This window comes from Corvus kubaryi, unplaced genomic scaffold (genome assembly GCF_017639235.1).
Source record: "Corvus kubaryi isolate FWS band 111438036 unplaced genomic scaffold, C.kubaryi_AGA036_p1.0 split3-73, whole genome shotgun sequence".
NCBI classification, from domain to species: domain Eukaryota; kingdom Metazoa; phylum Chordata; class Aves; order Passeriformes; family Corvidae; genus Corvus; species Corvus kubaryi.
Window position 1 is genome coordinate 39,977,575 of NW_024582091.1, and position 23,733 is coordinate 40,001,307.

General features: G+C 37.5%; 1 protein-coding gene across 3 annotated transcripts in view; it reads right to left on the reverse strand.

The window, feature by feature from the left end:
• TFB1M (transcription factor B1, mitochondrial) overlaps positions 1 to 16,637 on the reverse strand; it is a 26,901-nt gene extending 10,264 nt beyond the window's left edge. The window contains exons 1-6 of one of the 3 annotated variants that reach the window (XM_042016675.1): positions 16,551 to 16,637; positions 15,695 to 15,852; positions 14,018 to 14,169; positions 10,374 to 10,482; positions 8,478 to 8,629; positions 4,084 to 4,203 (exon numbers count right to left, since the gene is read on the reverse strand). In XM_042016675.1, coding sequence (XP_041872609.1) covers positions 4,084 to 4,203; positions 8,478 to 8,629; positions 10,374 to 10,482; positions 14,018 to 14,169; positions 15,695 to 15,827 — 666 coding nt within the window. In that variant the 5' untranslated portion in view covers positions 15,828 to 15,852; positions 16,551 to 16,637. The other 2 variants (XM_042016677.1, XM_042016676.1) reach the window with 2 other exon arrangements.
• Between the last annotated feature and the right edge of the window lie 7,096 nt (positions 16,638 to 23,733).

Consider the following 23,733-nt stretch of genomic DNA (forward strand, 5'->3'; position numbering starts at 1 on the left):
GTGTGTGTGTTAAGTGTAGTTTGATTATTTTAAAGAATGTATAATATAGCACTTAACTTTTCCTGTATCTGGGTTGAAGTTATATTCATGCAAGGCATTTAATTTATAGGGGCATCCATGAAAAGGAAAAATGTAGGAAAAGACACTTGTCTGCTACAAGAGTACTTTATTCTGTAGATTTTTCAAACCCTTCTTCCTGACTTCCCAAGTAACATTTCTTGAAGAAAAAGGAACTATTTTAAAAACATAACGAACTGTACAATTGATGTATTGATGTCTTGTTACAGCAAAGATGACTAAAAACTAACTGCTTTCTGTTTAGTGAATTAGACTTTCAACAACATGTAACATTTAGAGTGTATTTTACATTTTTATCTTGATTTTAATTATGATGCAAGGTAAAAAACCCAAAAACTATTTGTCCAAGAAGCGCAATTCAAAGGTTTTTAAAAAGCAGACATATCTGCCTTTCATTTTCAATTCTAAATTGCCTTGGTAACTAGATTTTGTAAAAAAAAAAAAAAACCACAAAGCAAAAAATACATACACAAAAAAAATCAACCAACCAAAACAAATCCACAACAAAAGCTCAAGGCTCCAAACCTTAGCTGCACTGTATACTCTGCATATCAGGCTGAAGGATCAGCAGCACCATTCAGCTCTTGCCAAACACAGCTCTCCTGCCCCAAACTGCCACCTGCTGAGGGTTTCATTTATTATTGTTAAAGGAAAGCGTGCTGGACATTCACCAACTGCTACTAATCTATCACTACACAGTGAATGCTAGATATGAGGAGCAGTACGACAAGAGAAATGTAACCATAACTGTGAAAACACCTGCAAACTGTAACAAACAGGACAGAAACTAAATTATCTGTGTTCAAGAAACATCTGCAAACATTCTAGCTTACACTTGCTAAAAGTAGCTATGAACAGCTCAAATAACACAGCAACCACTTACTGTCTTCTACATTTCTGACCTTCTAAAAGAACCTTTTAATTCCTGTTAGTTATTCTTCTAGGGTCTGTTTCAGGCCCACTCCCAGGTATTCTATTACTATAAAATCTACTATACAACAGTGATAAAGAGACAGCTTCTTTATTTTTTTAACTGCCTTATTTTGAATAATTACCTTAAATCCTTTAACCTTTTCTTTCACCACGCAGATTTTGTTTTGTATTGGTCATTGGCAAAGTATTCTACCTAAATACCTCTCTAAATGAGAACCAAATCAATGAATGAAAAGGGGTATGATACAGGCCTTTAAATTTAGGAATATAATGCTGGATGAGCCTTTCAATAAAATCAACTGCCATTTATTCTGCATATTTATACACAACTTTCATTTCCCATGATACTAGTCTGAAATTTGCTAAAACACTGTGAAAGAGCCCAAACATTATATGTTTAGTGTGTTGGAAAAAAAAAAAATCTGTTACAGCATTTGGGAAAGTGGACTGCTTTATGCACTTAATATGTAAGGAGTCTTTATTCATAGAGAGTCTTCATTCTTCACATACAGAATAGCATTACATCTTGCTTTTATTCTACTGTTACACAGCTCTTTTGAGTTTCCTATGTTTTAATCAAGCAGCTTGTTTTGTACTATACTAATGCAACTATCAGCAGTTACTGGGTATTGCAGAGACTTCACAATGACCAAAAAGCTGGTTTCTTTTTTCCTAGACACAATGTTGTGCAGCACCATTCCATTAACCAAGAGTCTTTCACGTCTCAACACTCATAGAAATGTCGAAATAATATTCATACATCGAGCAAATGAAGTAAACAACTCCTTCTCACAAACTTGCATCTCCACCTTTAGAAAGGGATTTGACATGACACTAAGCCACGATCACTGCCATGTATGGGAAATAAATCTGTTTGCAAAAATTATAACCAAGAGGCATTTTTACAGGAGAGGGTAAGAAAAAGGTAATAATGGCATACCATGAGCAAACCAAAATGCTCATTGGTTACATATGCTGCAAATTCTTTTTCCTGAAACTTTATAAAAAGGTACCTGTACTTTGTATAGCTATGAAACAAAAATCAAGCACTGAGCCATTTCATTCACAGTACACTGCAAGAGCTCTTCAAGTAAACAGATTCTATGAGAAACAGTAACATATAAAACCATGTCAGTCTACAGCTAAAAGAACAAGGACAAAACAGAAGATCAGTCTACAACAGGAGTTCAAAGGAAACAAAATATACAGAAAACAGGTGCCAGCTCTGGGTGAAAAAATTGTACTTTCTGCTTATGCAATATAAGCAATACTTTTTTTAACTCCAAAAAATACATTAAATAAAAATACTCCTGCCTTTAGTTGTACTGCTTTTTTTATTCAACAGAGCACCAACTGACTCTAGGACATGCTTATACTAAGATATTTGTCACAACTCTGTGTGTTATCTCACTCTTGGTCAACTATGGCCTTTTCAATACAGGAAAATGGAAATATCAGTTATAAGCTTCCCAATTCTGGGACACAGTCTGGACTAGACTTCTGACTATACTAGCTCTACTAGTACTCAAATTGTACCCACCACTGAGAAATCACCACCATAAAACTGGAATTTTAGCCTTACTTAAAATTATTTCACACGCTTGACAGTGAGATGGCATCCTGAAATTATTTTCCATTCAGCTAGGAAACAGGGAAAAAAACCCTAGGTCAAAACCTCAAAGCAAAAAATAGGATTTCTTAAGCATTGTCATTTTTTTTCACAACAGATTGCTGTCACAACTAGTAATTTAACATGTTTGAACAGTTACTTGCTCAAAAACTACTAACAGAATTTTAAATTATCATCAAAATATGCCCATATAGAGGCCTTAATATTCATAGAGATAAACAAGAAAATAACCTTCCACAGGTTCTCAAGAGATATGCCAGAAAAGTAAAAAGGACCAAGAGGGAGATTCTGATAAATGGGAAGGGAGATGTATTGAAGAGCTGAACCAACCAGTTTAAGAGGGACTTTCAGAAGCTGCAAGTTCATTTCTGAAACAGAACAGCAGTTTGATAGGACAAGGGATAATGGTTTTAAACTCCAAGGGGATTGATTTATATTTGATATAAAGAAGAAGTTTTTTACAATGAGGCTGGTAAAACACTAACAGAGAGATGGTGGATGCTCCATCGCTGGAAACGTTCAAGATCAGACTGGACAGAGCTCTGAGCAAGCTGATCTAGTTGAAGATGTTCCTGCTCATTGCATGGAAATGGCACTACATGATCTTCCTGCTAACCCAAATATTTCTGTGATCCTATGATTTGCACACGCATTCAGGGACACAGACCTTACTTAAAGTCAGGCACAAATTTTTACAAAAAAGTACAAACCAAAATAAAAAGTCTTCTTGTCCAAAATACTGATTAACTTTTTCATTTTTTATTCCTGTAATCATAATGGCTATTAATAAAAATCAGGGGCAGTAGATAAGAGGACAACAAAGATTGTTCTCTACTCACTCAAGAACATATAAGAGGAAGCAAAGATTGTTACTTTTTTAAACAATCAGTGGGATATAGGTGACAAAGTGCTGTAGCAAATAGGAGGGAATAAAATATGCTAAAGATGACTGGGGTGAAACATACAGATTATAGACATGGTAAAATTAGAGATGTTTGACAAAGGTGACAAATGAAAAGCTTTTCTTATCACAGTCTTTTAAAAGACCTATCAAGTTCTTAAGGCACAATTCCCAAACTGTTTATAAATGCAAACTGTAAAATAGCAGGCTTTCCAAAAATACTCCAATCCTAGCAGACTATCCTGCCATTAAATCCTAATCTCCCTCTCCAGAACACCCAAAGAAGTATGCTGAACTTGCAGATAGGTTTGAAGGTCAAAGCCAAGTTCTCAGGAACACAAAAAAGAAAAAGCACTTTCTTAGAGTAAGCATGCTTCATTTACAGGAATTTCACATCACTCTACTTTGTAATATGGAGATGTTCAAATAGAGCAGACACCGACATTCCTTAGTCAAAATAAAATATGTTGCTTGATTGACAAATTAACAAAACCCACAAATATATACAGGAAAACCCACAAATAAATACAGGAAAACCTACCTCTGGCTTTGGAACAAAGGCTTGACCTGGAATTATGAAACAGTTTTCCACAGTGCAGAGATGCTGAGCCATGATGGACAGTCTGCTACGTTGGTTACTTCCTGGATTAGCTGTAAGTCTCTATGGGAAAATCAAAACATGCACATCAATCATATTGAATTGACAAAGTGATCACTTAAAGCTTGGTTTTCAGTATAATCAAATTTAAAAAAACATCAGCAGTTAATCATTAAAAACTCATATCAAATTGTATGCCCAGTTCATCTAAAATTTTCTTCTCCAATATAGCAGCACTTCATACCATTTCATTTCATACCATGCTGATTTACAACCTCAATCCTGCAATCAAATGCACATGAAAAGGAACTCCTAGAAATTCTGCAGAACTAAATGAGTGCCAAAAGAATTTTGTAGGGATACAAGAGAAAACTAAAACTATTCTGACTGCAGGATTCAAAACAAACCTAACACCAGCTGACAGTACTCTCACAATCCTTTCCTTCCACTGTTTCTGTATAAAATATTACCACTTTTTTTCTTCTTCAAGATGAAACAAAGCTCCATAAACCCAAGATCAGCTAGAAATCAAAAGCTCTTCATAATTAACTGCTCTACAATTACAATATTTGCAAGGAAGCTGGATCTACTTTACATAAAATTAGAATGCCTAACAGTGAGAGCATTTAATACTTAAAACTCAATTTAAGTATTCTCTGATTTTCTCAAGAATTTTTTACAAAATACTAGCCTGGATAGAGGTTTCCTACACTTTTGTGACCTGGCAAGAAACACACTTTATTGTGTTTTGCTTGCACAAACAAAATTTAAACATATAAAGCATCTTGTAAAACAAGTCTCAAATTACAGAACTCATTTCACTAACTTACACAAAACCAGAATTTTGATGCTTCCTGTTCGTATTTACCACTGCTTCAATAAAAAATAAAAATTAACCCCCAATTTGCATATCTGGTAATATTTGTACACCATGTAGCTTCATATGAAAAGCCTATTCATGAAATGCTGACATGCTTATTAAACCTATCCTTGAAAAATAAAAGCTAAACCTGTTGCCAAAGTTTCACATTTTTTCAAACAACTCTTTCAAAAGGCAGTTCTGCATGGAGCAAATAAATACTTTCCAACGACTTTTTGGAAAGAATGCTCAGTGACTCTTTTTGCCTACACCAGCATTTAAAGCTATCTTCATTGTTGTTTCAGAGGAAATTATTATTCTCTGAAAAAACCCAGACTGCAAAGTCTAACAATGCAATCAGACACGCACTTCCTTCACCACTGCAGTAAAAATGAAACTGACCTAATGGCAACACTAGGAGCAACACTTCCAATGCCAATTCAAACAAACCTATCTTTACTTCTCCCAGAAACCATCTAGCAAGTCTCAGTCAGTAAGTTCCTGCTTCTCAGTTACAGAAGGGATAACTTAACATCTGGATAATACCATCTTAAACCACTTCAACTACAGCAGCAGGAACATACCTGTGTATGGCACCCCATACAGACCAGCCAGTCAAACCCCCTGCCATGGGCATGGACATCTGCAGCTAGGTCAGGTTGCTCAGAGACCTGCCCTGTCTGATCTTGAAGGTTTCCAGGGATGGGCATCCACCAAGTCTCTTGGCAACCTGCTGCAGTGTTTCACCACCCTCACTGTAAAAAATTTCTTCCTTATATCTAAATCTACCCTCTTTTGGTTTAAAACCATTACTCCTTGCTCTGTAGCAACAGGCCCTGCTAGAGGATCGATTTTAGAGTAAGTGGGCTGGAAGAACCTGGCCTAGGTGACAGATTTGAGATGAAGCACTGAGGAATTTGGGACAAGGCAAAAGTTCTTACCCACAAAGTGAATAACAATTTAAAAATTTAGACTACAGAGAAAAAAAATTATCTGTTTGACACACAAAAGTGCTATTTTTACTGCTGTGGATATTTGGCCTTATCATCCTTAACAGGCCTCAGATTCAGCATATAAAATAACTGCTGGTTCTCATCAGCTTTAAGCACTTTACTTAAATCGTATCAGAACAGAGTGGGCTGCCAGTAGTAGATGCGTAGTGACCTAACTCACACCAACATTGCTGTGCTACGAAACAGAAAACCAGGAAAATACAACCAGCAAGAAAGGCAAATGTATTTACTTCCCTATTATATTGGCAAAATGAAGTCTGACCATAAAGAAGAGAGCACATTGCTTCACTTTCTTACTGTTCACATCAAGTTATCCTAACTAATTATAAAGCACATCACTCCATTCCAAGACACATCTTATGTTTTTGCTGGGCTTATAACATACACACAGACTTTCTTTGATATTTAGACTCTTAGCTTAGAAATACCCAGGGACGACGCCAGATTTTTGAGTATAAGACATTTCCCTATCAAGACCATAAATTCAGAGATATATAAAATATCAGCAGCAACTCACTATTATCTGCATTACACTGTTCCCTCTTTCCCAATACTTAATAAGCCTGTATACACCTATTTACAATGGTTACCTTAAGCAACTCCAGAGGGTCAGGAGAAAAGACACAGAGCCTAAGTACTGTTCTTTCACCTAATCATAAAACAAAAGAGTACCTTCAAAACAATTTCTTTTCATGGTATCAAATCAATAATGGAAATGCAAACCAGAAACCATGAACAATTTTGTCTTTAGAGGAAGAACTGTGTTTAAATTGTGTTGAACAAGAATCAAGAGATCTCAGAATGCAAACTCGGCAACTAACACTGATTCATTGCATGACTGTAAACAACACATTCCATTTCCTAGTGTTTCTAACTTAGCAGTGTTTTAAGTAGAAGAAGTGAAGTGTGCATGGTATTTTGCACCTAATTGAGCTATGCTGGGTGCAGAAGAACTATAATCTGCATGTCACCAATGATGTGTGCAGCTGGGTACAGCTACAGAAAGCCCAGAGTGCTCCCATACAGTGATAGGAGAATTTTTTCACTGCTGTAACATAACTATGTATCTTACCCACCATCACTCTGCCTTTCACATCACAGTCCATTAGCCATATTTTGCAACAAGGCCTAATCTCACATGGCATGAAGACCTTCTGGGAAACAGATGTGGATTCTTTAATGCCTGAAACCAAATGAGCCCGGAACTGAACTAAGAAATCTGGTTTATTTCATACCAAATGTTTGTCCCTGGTGTTCTCTAGAGCCACATACTGGAAATACTTCTTTAATCTTGATTGCAAGGATAGAGCAATGACAGCACAATATGGTTTTCTTTGACCCAAAAGACAACAGCAGACATTCCACTTGCATACATACTTACTACTAATTTTCACAGAAAAGAAAAAAAAAAAATCAGAATTTTCCTATTCGAATTTTTACTTTGAAGGCTTAAAATTAAAACAACATACACATTGAAGCTGCACAAAGAAAACACAGTATTTACAAACAGTGGAGCCATAAGATGGAAATTCCATTTTCAGGCTGATGTGCAACTCCTTTTTTTGTTTATAAAAGCAAGTGAGATGCTTGTAAAAAAGCCAGGCTGCTTCCATAACTGCAAAACAAAAAGCCTTCCATTCTCTATGTTGTTACATGTTTCATGCAATGGCAACAGAAATAAACTCTGAAAGCACCATGGAGTAAGCCAACTGAGTATCAACTGATCTGGCATTACCACTACTACACTGCAGATCAGTTTGGCCTTCTTTAAGAAACTATTAATATAAAGTAAAATATCAATTTGCTCTTGGACTTGTGGTGACAGAAGTCAATTAAGATCTTCTACACACACAAGAATGGCAGCAATACATTAATAATTCTGGTATCAAGTCTCATTCAAGAAAGCCAATGCCAGTTTCCACGGTCTCGACAAACACCCCCTGTGTTTTAAGTGTTTAATCACAACTGGAAATAATGCTAACCTTCCATTTTTTCTTATTTCAAGGAAGGTGTTTCTTAAAAAAATTATTTTTAATAAAGAGGATAAAGAAAATAAATATAAGTGTATTTCTTGAGATGAATGAAAGCTAAGGAGAAACAAGACTGATGGCATGTTGCACAAATGACTGTGAGAGAATAAACATATTTAAAAACCGAAGAGTGCTGTGCAATCTATTCATGTTAAAGAAATCAGACTTCAGAAAAGGATAGAGTACCTCAAGGAAATATAACCCTCCATAAGATGTTTTAAAAAATTACGTGCTTGTCAAAGGATCAGAGTAGAAAATGAACTCATCAAAATTCATAATTTACAGCCACACAAACTAAAAATTGACCCAACCCTTTCCTCTCTTTTCAAAGCCAGCTAAGACTGGGTTTGTAGTTTTGAATAAAAGATTGCGTACAAACAATTTTTTGTTCAATTTAGCATCTGTACAATTTTTGGAAAAATGCTAAAATTTTACCTCCCCAACTTCCTTTTGAAAAGTCAGTGTCATCTGTGTCCTGCCGTAAGTAAAAGGTCCATCCCTTTTCGAAACGCTCTCAAGCCATTTGATGATTAGAGGAGTTGAAACACTGAAGGGCAGATTTCCAATGATATGTATATCTGGTGGTTCTGTTAACATTAAGAAGAAGAAAAACAACTGTCAAGAAGTTTTATCCAAGATTTTGTGAAGAAATAAAACACAATAAAAATACAGGCCTATCAGCCTAGACTTAAAATATGAGAACAGTTTTTATCATGCCACACCAAAATGATGCCTGTCCATTTATACTCACCTTACACTGTGCTACTATTCTCAGTATTTATTAGGAAAAAAGTGGTTAGGTTTCGTTCCCATTTACATTTGAATAAATCAATAGCTTTCAGATGATTTTCAGCTGATGAGTAAATTCCAGCTGAGCTACTCTAGAAGGGCAAAACTACAACAGTGTTCCTGTAATGTCAAACTACGACTATTAGGTACAGAGTAAATAGTCATACACATACTTCTGTCCAACACATCCTCCCAGGGGCATTTAACTGAGTCCTAACAACCCTCAGAACAACCACCTAAGTCACACTGGACCGAGTTCTCCTTCTGTATAGAGACCTCTGAAATCAAAAGGTATTAAAGTACAAGACTTAGCCATAAGAAGTGATGCCTGGTTTTCAGTTATGGATCATATCAGTATCTGTGTGTGTGTTGTACAACACAACACAGGGATTTCACAGGCAGCAGGGACCCTTATGTCTAGGCAGAAGTGAAACAGAAATGGACAAAACCCGAAAGCCAGTGTGCTGTTTCTCAGATACTACAGTATTTAATAACATGAATAAGCGATGACAATATCAAATTCAAGCTATTTTTCTGGCACACTTTACCTATTATGCACTTTTTAGGCTGTGATATGTCTAGTCTGTGATATTACACATTTATCAGAGACTGTGGTTTTTGAAACCCATCAGCCTTTCAGATTTTCATATGGCAATAACACAGAAGAAATGTATCTTACCTCTAACTGGTCAGCTCAAAACCCAATAGTGACTATCTTCAAGAAAGGTAAATTTTTAAAGCTGCATTACACTGTCACAAATACATTTGTTCATAGTTTGTTCTGCGAAGCACTTACCTTTTGCAGTGAGAAAAATACAATATACAATTTTTCAAGGTAAACATGATATGCCATGGTCTTTTATGTCCTAAGTCAGAAAGAAGCACCGCAAACAGTGACTTTACCTTAAATTAATAAATTTGGAAAAGGGGACTGGGAGGTCATCTCTGATTTATCTAATACTATTACATATTTTAAAAGGTTGCAATAGAAAATAGCATCCTATTGCAACCTCAGACTTTAAAAAAAAAAAAAGGCAAAAAACCACAATACTGATTAGATTCTATTTTTGCCAAAGATATCCAGCTGAAAGCAAAGCAATGCGAAACCTAAATTTTTGAGGGCAAGTTTTACAGAAGTTTCAAAGCAAGTTACAGAAATTTCTTCAGAGGAACAACAACAGTGGTGATTTCTGACTTCTTCAAAAAGAGGAAGAAGCCAAGAAGTACACCATTTGGCCTCCTTTTATGCTGTCCAGGAGTCCTATTTGTACAGTCAAGAAACTCTAAGGTTAATAACTGCAAAGCTCCTCACTGTTAACTAAGGTCAATGTCACACAAATTCCACTGTTTTGTCTTAGAAAAGGAAGACGGTTCTTTGTTTCCTTCTGGGGGGGAAAAAAAAAAAAAGAAAAAGTTCTCCCTTTATCTTCAACATGTACCAGAAGAGAGTAACACTTGCACTGAATGAGCTTCAATTTTATCACTACTTAAGACTAACTCAGAAGCACTAAAAAATGAAATAAATCAAGTGCAAATACCAACCATCCTCCCAGTCCTTTTTTAAGTGCTTTGGAAAAGCTTTCTCCATCTTATAGGTCAGGATATCTCCATGAACGATGCGCACTTTGCCTGGAGCTGCTTCAGATAGCATCTGTTTGTAAGCAAGCAAGCAGAATCCACAGTGAGCGTTAACCAAACTGATTTCCAGTTTCAGCCACAGCAGGAATGAAACCATTGCTATATATTTACCTTCAATATACAACAAAGCACAGTAGGAATTAAAACTGAGAACACTATTAGTAAGTATTTACTTTCAAAAAGCAAACACTAGAAATAGGTTAATGTATGATTCTGTAAACACTTAACTATTCACAGATGTAGAACTCTTAATAGAGAGTTCGAACTTGAAAAGGCTGGTAAGAGTCTCTTCAACAACAACAATTAACAAGCCCCAGGTCACTAGCAGGACCTCACCTGATTTAATAGTAGTGCAAGCAAGGTTTTGAAAAGGTTTTTAGATCAATTACCTATGGAAACGAGGGCCCATGTTGTTTATTCTGTTTCCCCCACGGCTTTATGGCCTATTATCCAATTTCAGCCATATGTGATACGAGGCTGTAGAAATATTAATTTTTGCTTTTACATGAAAAATGTGGAAGAGATTCTCTTAATATTCCCTGTAGTAGTCTACACTTGTACCCTTAAAAAACAAGGAATCCACTGAAAAGATGGAGTGAGTACCTAGCAGTAGGGAAGATCTCACTAATTTCTATCCTTCTAGACATTACAAAATCATCTCCGTTGTCAGCTTCTGCAGCCCAACTGCACAGCTTATCTAGTATTTAATAAAGGCTGATATGGAAATTCAGCACTGGTTATAGTTTGGCAGACAATTCTTTTATTTCTGGTGTCAGTTCCCATTACGAAACTTAGTTAAGCTTTTTTAGTGTCGTACTAATCTTTTCTCCTATGCTATGAAATTATGCACAAACAGCACAATTCAAAAGCAGTGGTAACATTTTCAAAGGTGAAAATATTTGGGGATATTTATTGATCCTATAAGAGAATAAGGAGAAATGGCTTAAAGAACAATTTTGCTTTTGCATAGAAATCCAAATCCATTAACAGTTAAGTGCCAGTAGCTAATTGCACAAATAAACTGCTCACCATTGTTAATCCCATCTTCAATCTGAATGATGTTTAGATGCTCAGGGGCACAAACAACTTTCACCATTCTCTGAGCCAAAGGAAAATACTGCTTTCTCATACTGCTCACAAAATGTTGTCATGAAATTTTTTGAGTAAAAGTTTGGGGTTTTTTATTATCAAAATAGCGAAATTTTATGTAGAGCAATAAAAGCTTAACAAAAAACTAAGTGTTCCTGCATGTTTTAAGTGCAATTATTTCCAAACAGAAAAAATAAAACTAACCTCAACTCCAAACCACTTAATGGACTTTTCAGCATTACACTAGCAATTATATGACATACAAAATCCGCCATGGTTTGTCAAATCTTTCTTTGAAGCTGTTATAAATACTCTAACAGGATGAAAGAAAATGTTAGATCAATAAAGTAAGAAAATAGTGTCGTTTGTTAATAACAGTTTTCTTATCAAGAGGAGTTGCTGAGGGGTTGCTGAGTAATACACTCTACATAATTGAGAATTGCATTTAATTTGTGACCACAAAATCATAGCCTTGTATTTATAATTTGAAATAAAGACTTGGAAACCCAGTGAAGCTTTTTCCATTTGAAGGGAAAATGTGTTCAGCTAACACAGCTCCAGGGGCTGGACGTCAGCCAAGAGTGTTCCATCATACAGATACTCTCATTCTTCACACACAACCAAAAGGGCACAAAGGAAGCATAAGGGGCATAGTTTAAAGCATGAAATGGTGTTCCTGGAATAATTTTATATTCAATACATTCTCTCGCTCCCTTTCTCTCCTCATCAGTCCTTCCAGCCTAAAAACTATTAGGGCATATGGCATAGGGAGGTTGTGATTCTTAAAGACTGAGGAGAACTGGCAGACTCTCAGCTTGTGTAAACTTTAACTCTGTACACATACGTTCTTCACTGTATTGCAGTTTTGCAGTAAAAACTCAAAAACTTCAGTTTTGTGAGAGACCACAGCTTGAAAAACAGTTAATGAAAAATACTGTATGCTTTACAGCAGCAATTTTAAAAGTATCTAACAGACATAATTTTAAGTAATAGACCCCAATTGTTATTTTAATCTCTGACATTTTCCCTTATTCAAATCTCAACCCTTTTATGAGCATGAGTTTTGATAGTTTGTTTGGAAAACCAGAAAAAGTATTACAACCCACATTATCAGAAATGAAAGATACACTGTTACGTATCTTCTCATTTGTATAGGAAAAAAGCAATACCACATTTAATACTAATGGATGCAACATATTTCTTGCTCATTCACATCCACTATTACTGAGTTATACCACCTCTATGTTCACTAACCTCATTCAGACATTCACTTCTACTGTGAGGAGACTGGCAGTTAAAAATAATGACTAACATTATGTCACTTGAACAGTAAAGATAATTACACACCAAAAGCTCATTCTAGATGCCAAAAAGTATACTTTTATTCAGATAAATCTGTTGCAGTAGATGCTTTTGGAAGATCAGAAAAAACATCCAAGTATTTAAAAAGCTCTCTTTACTAAAACAAGTGTAATTTAATCTCAAATTTTGTCCAGTCTCAAACCAGTTCTTAAAATCTAAAGCAAAAATGCTGATTTCCCCCACTCAAGTGAAAACATGAAAGTTTCACATTTCATACAATGAAGATGGCATATTATACGTTATTAATGGCTAAGCCTACAGACATAATTACATGCACATTCAACTTTAAGCATATGACCATGTTCATTCATACCTTACATTTTTTTTATCATATAAAGAGATGGTGGCAGTTCTCAAGTGAACTACCTATTCATTTTTGCTGCTGATTTACTGAAAAAGACACAGTGCAATTTAAGGAAAGCCCTTTCAATTGCTCTGAGATGGTAGAGACATAAGAACACAGTCAAATTTTAAGATTTTTGGACTCTGCTTTTCTTGTTGGATTTACACAGCCAAACTCCATAAACATCCAGCAACACAAGTAGATAGCATTTGAAAATGCCACAATGACTCGTGAACTTATACCAACTTTAAAAGAAACAAAGAAAAGCTTAAGAGTGTTTTTTTGAAAATGTAAAATAGATGCTTGCTTTATTCTTCTCTATCTGGATGTTAACTCACATTGAACTCTATTAACTGGAGATACACCTTCTCAATTTAATAAAGCATAATTACTAGGATTAAAATGAAAGATAAGACCATATAAAAGGACATTGCGTTCTGCCTTCAAGTTATGATTTCACCATCATGGTGAAATACACCTGAAATATCTCAGTCTTAAAAACAAACCCTGACAAGCCTTGGCAGTAATTCCATTGCAGGATCAGGTCCCTAGAGGGTCTATGAGAAAGCAGGAACAATGAGTTGCGATACTGTGTATCTTTATCTGCAAGCAAATTACAGCTCTGGTTTCTGCCACAGAACCAACTTATTGTCAGTGCCGAGATCCCAACAACACTTGGAATCTCTCTAAGTTCTCAAAATGTTCTTATTCAGTGCTGTGGTTACATGTACACAAATTTTTCTCCAGTTGGTACCTGCAATCCTGGAATAAATCGAGCATCTTTTTCAATTAAAAGGAGTTGTTCAACACCAGCACTGAGAATGGATCTGGTAATTCCTCCTGGCCCAGGGCCCACTTCACAAACATGGGCATTTTTCAGCTCGCCAGCCTGCTTCACGATCTTGTCTGCAAGACACAAAGAACATACTAAGCCTTTATTTTCCAGGAGATCCAGCTCACTAAGATAACCTCATTGTTTACTGTTACACAAGCACAAGCATCTCAGAACATCTCAGAACAGACATAAACAGTGACACATCCCAGTGAAATCCTCACACCCGCTAGACTGCACAGAATTCAGATTTGTTTCATACTACAAGATATACTGAGCTATTTGAAAAAACCCTAATTTTAGTTTTATGTCTTTGGTATTTATTGTGCTCATTACAGAAACAAATAAAAAGAGAGTATCACTCCTCATCTGTACACTAGTAGTACTACTGTGCTGCAAGCAAGCACTTGTGTTCGACGCCCTAAGGTCTCACTACTTGTCCTTATAAAGGTATTTCACTACAGTACGTGTATTTCAAAGCAATTTAAGAAGTAAGGATGATACAGTGAAGCGCTATCAAGATTCTGTTATGTACAGAGCAATTTTATGAGGGAGAAACTGGACTAAATGAAGAGCTGGAACACCGGCAACTGGTAGCTCTAGAAAACAAGGCAGTTGAAAGAGCGAGGAAGGAATACCCGTATATAAGTTAAACCACACATTAGAAAGTAATATAGACATGAAAGAAGGCAGATTAGGGACTAGAAAATGTAGCTAATGAAACAAAGGGATCCTTAGGAAGCATGGAGAGAAGATCCTGATAGAAATTATGCTGCTCACTCCATGATCTCTTATGTATGCAATAAAAATAAAAAACATCCAAAATACCTGTCGACTTGTAAAGTTTCACAAAATGCATGCAGACATTTTTATTCTGGGGTAAGCGTCTGGTTGTTCAGAAAGTGGAACTGAGTTTCATGTTCTGAATCTTTATCAGCCTGAATCTTCAAGCATAACCAAATCATCAGCTACATGAAGCTGTACTGTACTTGTTAATGCAAAAGTCAGCCAGCGAGGACACCCACCCCTGACTGACAGAACAGTGCCAGCTTTGTCACCCACTGCTGACATGAAGCTGGAAAAAACTGAATTGTTTAGAACAATGCAACTGGTTCAAAAAAGCTACAGCCCTTCTGATAAACTGAGACAAATGACTCTCGTAACTACAGCACACAGCAAATTCTAAACTGCTCAATGTATTAAATACTTCATGTGACACAGAGTAATTTGAAAAAAATGCTAATTTTTAAGTCCAATTTATAAACCAAAATAGTATCCAAATGGTAAAAGTACTACTTTGGTTTAGATTTTTGCATTTTAGTCAACCCATATTTTATATAGGAATATAGTTTCTATCCAAAAAATTGCCCTTCAATTTACAAAGAAACCTATTTTTGAGGAGTAAGTAAGAGCAATTTGTCAAACCTAAAACTACTTTTAAAAGAGACCTTTATTATAAAGGTTTACCACTGAGCTGCCATTTTATAGTCTGACAAACGCTATTATGCAAATGTCATCTCCTTAGCTATACTCTGGATTTTGACAAAACTGGGATACGTGTTCTATATTAGCTAAAAATATTATAATAAAATATTTAACCTGTCAATCGCAAATCCAGTAGAAAGTTCTGGGAAAGTTGTTTCAATGCTTTAAGGCGAAAGAGTTTAATAATTTCTCCAATAGTTGGCAGGGGAGGCAGACGGAAAGCTGCCACCTTTCCTGGCGCAGCCATAAGACAAAACTCTCAGTCCTTCCTCCTAGAGAGACACCGAAAAGATGATTCTAATTAAGTATAAAAAATTATACAATTACAATAAGTTATAATTAATATTGAAAACGTTACTAAGCTTACAAACCAAGACGTGATTTACAAATCATTAGAGGAGGACTATAGGAAGACTAAACTCCATGCATCGCAATTCTGACTTCAGGATGCAGTGCTTATGCTCGGCACGAATTCGGGGCATTTGGGCAAGTCTCATTTTGCAGCTCTGCCAAAGCCTCAGGTAAGCCCTATCACAATTACTCAATGTCAACCTTCCATTACTTTAGAAAAGAATCAGTAATGAGGATGACTTCACGACACCACGCAAAGGCAGAATGTATTTAATTACCGCGGCCCTAAGAAAAGCTGGGAGAGCTCCACCCTCAGCCTGCCCGCACCCCTCCCCGCGCGTGTTCGCGGCGGCGTCCCCGAGTGCGCAGGCGCGCAGGCGCACACGCCGCAGCGCAGCGGCCGGGCGGGGCATCGCGGGGCGCCGCCGCCCGCACCGGGCTGGGCCAGACCGGGGGCGCCCCGCCGCCGCACGCGCTTTCTCTCCGCGCCTCTCCCAGCGGAAAGGGGCCCTCGGAGCGGAGCCCGGGCAGCGCGGCGCCTCCTTACGGGGAGCAGCGGGCGCCAACCCGGAAGAGAAAGGGGCGCTGCGCTGCGCATGCGGCTGTCCCGGCGCCTTACCTGGCTGTGCGCGGGGGAGGCGATGACCGCGCCACCGCCCGGGTGCGCATGCGCGGTGGGCCCCGGGGCGGGGCCGGGCGGCGTGGGAGCTTCCCGGCCCCTCCCAGCGATAGTCGGGGGCCTGTGCTCGCTCGGGTTTTTCTGTGCGCACTGCATAAACCTTTCAGAAAGCTTTCCCTTCCCTGTTCCTCACGTGGCTGCCAGGGAGCAGGGAATCAATCGGTTTGGGCAAGACCTTTGTCATCATCGATGCCAACCTGTGACTGAACACCGCCATGTCAGTTACACCATGGCACTCAGTACTACCACGTCTAGTCTTTTCCTTAAAATCTCTCCAGGGACGGTGACTCCACCATCTCCCTGGTCAGCCCATTCCAATGTCTAATCATCCTTTTTGTGAAAACATTCGTCCTAATGTCCAACCTCTTCTGGCACAGCTATGACTTACAACTAACGGGAAGCCCCATTGGAGTAACAGTGAGAGGGCTTACCTTGCATTGCGCTGCTGGCAGGGACGGCCATGAGATAGCACTGCTGTGGGTGTGCCGGTGTGGTACCTGGCAAGGATGATTCTGGGCAATAAAAACCCAAACCTGTTGACGTTCGTCATCGTGCATTAAAGTGTAGTTTATCCATTTCTGTGGCAGCACAGTTTGTCTGATACCCCTGTATACGGGGGTAGCCTGTCACCTGCAGGCTTCAGTAACAGGCATAAGGAAGGCTGTGGAAGGTATGCTTGCCAAAAAACATGGGAGTTGAATGGAAATACATGTTCACAGATTTGCACATCAGTCTGGAATGGGATTGGTCTTCTATATTTACAATGGAGCTTTATTTTGTTTTGTTTTCTGATTTAAGTGAGCCATAGATAGGATATTTTTCATCTAGTCTGGATACTGCACACATCTGTGTGCTCATTTCTGTGATCAGAACCTGTAGTTCATCTTTTTCTCTGTTTTTGCATATCTGAACTTTACAACTGGAGTTACACAACACACATCTTGATCAGACTAGGAAATTAGCAGTGAAGAAGCAGATTCAATAATAGTAATCATATGAGTAATTACATTATATAAGTGCATATGCTTACATATATTTGCAGGTATATTTATATCTATGGATATATTCTTGAGACGTTTTGTAGTTTTGTTCATCCTGAAGTATACTGGTAGCACCAAAAGCCATTATGGCAAACTATTTCTACAGTATGTTTTGTCACGGTGGATTAAGGAAGTTCCCATCTCCAGAGCACTTTTAAACAACTATTGGATTTTAAGGTTCTTTTTCAATTTTGCCCGTATCATTCCGTGTTATTGTGACAGTGCAACTGAATGTTAAGAAGATATTTCCTGAAAGCTAGACTTACTAAAAAGCCAGAAGTAATAAAGGATATTGTTAGGTAGATGCAAAGAAATAAAGACATTAAAGGATTTGCAAAACATAATTTCTCACTCAAGGAGAAATAATGGGTGTAACTGTAAATAGTTTTCTGCATTAGGTGTAGCTTCTACCACCAATGGCCTATTCCAGTTAAATAATAACAGCAGATGCTGTAATGTCTGTTAGTGTTGTCCTGTGAAGAGTTAAATGGAGGAAGGCTGATACACAATATCTGCATCAATATCTCTTTATAGGTGTGGGTTCAGTTGTGTTCTGAGACCAATCAAGTTTATCACAGTTGAAACCTATGCATGTGAGATAAATAATACACTTGTGAAGAGCTAGGAGAAGGTCGTGTCAGTAGGAGAGAGAATATCATGAGAAGGGACCACATTTACAGAGAAGCAAAAATGGATCTAATTACTCAGTCGTTAAAAATTCAGGGAACTTTGCAATTGGTATCAGTAAGAAGAGGATCTAGCCTAGGGTTTATTTGCATACAGTGGAATGTTGGAATAAACTCTCATGGTCCTAGTCTTCTCTGAAACACTGGAGTTTTGAGTCTGTATGTCAGTTTTAATATATATTATTTGAATTTAAAGTCATTATAAATTAAATATAAAATGTAAGCTCCACCTGTTGGTGAAAATGTGGGATTTCAAATAATATTTGCTACTAGCCCAATGATAATAGCTCAATTCCAAAAGGGCTTTACAAGAAATTAATATAATAGTGATTTTTTTCTATTTAAAATCTGAAGAAATTTGAAGGAATATGGGCTGTGACTCAGGATGAGCAGGTATGAAAATGGCATGGGATCAATCAGCTTTATGACCAGCTGAGGCATCCAGGCTGTTTTATCTCTCAAGCAAAAAAATATGCCAACTTATGTTTTTCTCTACTTAAGAAATGTCATGTCAGAGCATTGTTTTAATAATGCATTTCATACTTGATTGTCACCAAGGCTAAGCTTTTTCATCTTACAACCTCAAATCTCCTCAGTTTTTGTATGCAAGTATTGTTCTGTCATGGTTAAAAGTACACACTTTTTTTCATTAGATGCTCATGCATAGAAGTTTCCAAGTTATTTCATGTGGTCATAACTATTGCTGTAATAATAACAAGCTCTAATAGATTTATAATTAAATACTTGAATGAAATCCAGTAATCTGTGCTAATCCTTCTACCTGTAGAAACTTTCTGGTAAAAAAATCACTTGCTAAAATAACAATTCTTGTTTACAGCTGAAATGTTTTCAGACCACATTGCTGGCCATGGTAACATTGAATCAGTTGGATTTCTGCAGGCAATTTTTTGTGTGCAACCACACTATTTGATACACTGTTGTTATTAGTGCTATTGCTGTTACTGTTTGTTTTCCATATTTGCTTCTTTTCCAGTAAATTATTATCTCAACACATAATCTCTGCCTTTTGTCCCTTTCTTACTGGAGGAGGGTGGGGGGAATGGAAATGGCTGCTTGGAGCTTAATTTCCAGCTGGTTTTATACCACAACAACTGATCATTTCTAGAAGGTATCTTCAACTAAGTCTTGCATATTCTGCAGTAGGACAAAAAAAGCCTTCCAAGCTCTCATCTATTCATTCTGCTTATTCCAGCTCTTTCATGCCTTTGCCAGTTCGGTAAGGCATGCAGGAAGAGCAGTCCTTCTTATGGTCCTAACAAAGTTCACAAAAGAGATGTGAAAGAAGGAAGCTGGAAGGAATTTTTCCATTCCTGTGAATGCCTGACCCCCACCCTGGGACTCTCCCATCTCTTTGTACTTTGATGTGCTGGAGCTGTCCCTGGAAGATATTTCTGATTACTTACCGCAAAGGTACTCGTGTAACAACAAGGGGTTATGAGCAACACAATCAAGACAGATCTTAAATGTGCAAAAAGAGGATGGAATATGGAGAGAACTTGTATAAATAGCAATAATTAAACTTCAGTGACCTCATAAGTTAGACTTTGGGCAACTCCATTTTCATAGTAGAACCTGGCTTAAGAATCTAGCAAAGAAGGTCTTAGTCCTTTTTTTTTCATTTCTCCAGGGTGAGAGCAGTTGACAAAATCATAAACAAAGTAATACAGAATTTTGAAGTGCTGGAGAAATGTTTTGAGAATGGCAGCATTCACCATCTGCTTGTCTCATCATTTGATTGTGTCCTGACCTTACATGCAGAGCCTGCTAATTTTGAAGCCAATGAAACATTCAGCACATATTCCACAGATCAGGTGGATGCCAGAGGCAGATAAACTGAGCATTTGAAGAAGCTCAGGATCAGGTTCTGCGAACAGTTTTGCAGAGACACCATCATGGCATCACTTGGAGTTCTTTACTTGACTACAGCTTCAGTTCAGGATCACCTGCCAGCATTGCAAGGGTTGAAATCGAAGTTGTGTCCATAATGATGAAAAAGCATCTTCACCAGACTTGCTGAGCTCATGCGTAGATACTAATTGTTTACTGGTTCTATGTTCAGGTTTTTATAAGTTAAAAATAACTCCCTCTAAAAGGAAGTACAGTATGACTGAGCTAAATGGTTTTGTTGCTTGGGAATATTGTTACTAGTTTTACATTATGGCATCATGTTATAAAAAAACAGGATCCATACCATTCTCCTGAAATGCCACACTCCACTCAATTCTGAGACATTCTGAGAAATTCTATTTGACAATTATTTTACATCAAATTAGGGTAAATAAGATGGCAAAATGTAAGTGTCCAGATTACATTGTAGAATGATAAGGAAATTTAACACCCAAATGAGGTTAGAGACAGAAAATCTTGTATTTTCCGCCCTGCTGGATGTATTTTCATACCACAAGGCCTCTATTCTTCAGCTTTCTCTCAAATACACTGTTTTCTATTGTTTGTTAAAATAAAATGTTTATTATTTCTGTTACACTACCTCATAAGTATCCTAAATAGATGTTAGGAGCCCATTGCACCAGGCACTGTACAAACAAACACAGTGACTGCCCTCCCTCAGGAAGACTTTTGTGACCAAATAAAATATTGAAGAAAATAAATTAGCAAATGGGAAGAAGTTTAGGGAATATAACAGCAGAGAGATGTACATTTGTATAGTCACAGTAATTTTAGAAGCCATGAGCTGCAAAAACAGTACAAAACTGTTATGAAACCTCTTCAGTATTAACTCTGCGGAGGCTCTGTAAGATGGTTTCTTGCTCTGTGATATGGAGGCAATACATTCTAGAGTCCCTGTTTTGGGTTGAATTTCCTGCACACTTCAATATTTACATTCAATGTGAAATAAATCTGTATATTACTTCAGCTATTTCTTCTGGTAGAGCCAAGTAATTCAGTTGTGGAGGAAATATTCCTACTTCTATCAGTCTACCACTGTGGATTTGTCAGGCCACATTTTGATCAGGAGCAGTGTTTTTCTTGTTACCATTTCAATAATGCTGTGTAGCAAAAACTGAACACTCAGAGAATAAAGACTGCACATTACCAAAATATCTGGCAGAAATTTCTGTCCAGACTGCTGAGTTCTTTCCTAACATAACTCAGGAAGTACAAAGATCCATGGCTTTCAGTATTGTCACAGCAGATGGCTAAAACTCATGATATTTATTTTAAAGTATTAGAATTCCTTTTAATGCTCAGTTCTTCTGATGTGCCTTTTTATTTGTGAGCCACTTAATCAGCTCAGGTCACATTGTAAAGCTCTAGCTGTAGCCATCCACACTAGAAAGTTTATTTTTAGTTGACAATTTTGACTTGCACTTGATCATGTTATTTTAGGTGCTTGGGCATTTATAAGAAATACCAGTTAAAGCAAATTTTGGGTTAAAATTTCAGGAATGCCAGGAATGATGAGACTCAAGACGACTCTCATTTACATTATCTGCTGGCTTCTGCAGAAATGGGGATTTTCACACTGCAAGTAGGACCTAAAAACAAAAACCAAAGACTCAGTAGCGCCAGCCGCTGCACTTATCATCCATTTATCATTGGGAATTTTAAAGCATTGTGAAACATTGGTATTTTAGTGAGCTTGGTCTTGTTCACCCAACACCCAAGTGTCTGTGTTGGAGAATGTTCCCTTGAGGATAATAGTTGTTTGAATCTTAATTATGGTCTCTGATGGAGTTTTGAAAATTGATGTTCCAGTTTTAAGCTTTAAGTATCCCCTAGTTAAAAATATGGTGAGTAAAAGCTTTCTCATTTGCAACAGCTCCCACAAAGATATTCATTAAAAATACAACATACCATATCATTTGGAACCCAGACTTTTGTACTCTGATTGTGTATCATGGAAAATAAATACAAAATTACCTAAACCTTTAAAAGAACACAGGTAACTGTTCATCACCACATCATGTGGCCATCTGTGCCTCTTTTCCAATAGCTATCTTATGGCCTTGTAAAACCCACCCGTGGACTAGGAGTGGCATGGAACCTTGTATGTTCCCTATGAGGGGAGATCACAGAACAGGCTGTGTCCCTGGGTTTTCCTTTCCTCCTGCCACATGTGTTTTGCAGGACAGTGTAAAAACATATGTTTACCTCATCTGGACTGCAGAACAACGTGCTAGAGTTAGATGAGATCCTTGAACTCCTCTTCTTCCTTCCTCGTGTCAGGCGAGTCAGTTGCTGCCTGATTCCTCAGATATAAGTGATACCCTTTATAAGTGCCTCAGCCGTGGTGGGTTGTTTGTGCTCCCAGAAAATGTGACATGAAAAACGAGGACAGAGAGGAAACCTTTTAGCTTCAGTTCTCTAGCTTCTGTCTTTCAAGTCCAGAGGTGGGATTTGGGTCTGGGATCTTGAGCGTGAAAGGATTTCTGTCTTCAGTGTGTGGGAAGGGGATTTATAAATTGCAGAAGGCAGAAACTTCGGGACATGAATGCTGGGCCAAGCTCTTTGGCCACTGGGTGCCACTCTTGTTCCACGACGAGTGAACTGCTGTGTCTTCAGCAAGGACCAAAAAGTTACTGACTCCACTGCAAGTCCTTATGTCGAGTTAGGCTGCCAGAATATGAATGCCATATATTCTGCCTAGCAGAAATAAAAAGCAGAAGGTCAATGATAGACGCTTACAGTAAGCAAGAAAGGAAGATTCAGCGAGCAAAATCCAAGCAGTAAAACCTGGAAGTTCAGGTCTGCTGCATATACCACATGTAAGGGTAGGTTGTTAATCATAGTTGGGAGCTCCTAAGAAGGCAATGTCAGAATTTTTATTTTCCTAAGGTAAGGGTGAAGAAACTGATCTAAAAATATATTTTTAAAACAAAACATGCAATTAACTGATTTTTAAGTCAGCTTTTTGCATCTAATGCAGCTGGCAAAATAAAACATAGTGCCTCTGTTTGAACCATAACCTATTTCTATCGTTAGGGTGCTGTAACAACCACAGCATTCTGATCATGAATTTCTAAGAAGGCAAACGACTACCACTGCTGTAGTACTGGGTATGGGAGAGTAAAGCTAACTTCAATGATTGCTCTGTCCAGACTAAGAGAAGTGCTAAACAGAAATAAAAAATTATTAGCAAGACACTGCTTCCCTAATCAACAGTGCAAGTTTTTTTTATAAATACATTGTTCTGAGGGTTTGCCTGGCATAAATTGCTACAGTTCTGTTAAAGTTGTGGTGACAGCACTGATTTCTAAAAGGTGGGAAAACTCTTTAATTCTTTTATGTCTTGTTAGTTTGATTTGATTTTAAACCAAAAATATTCTAACATCTTAGAAAATGCAACAGTGATCTGCTCACTTCCAGATGCATTCTGTCATGCTATGATCTGAAAATGGAGATGGATTGAGATGG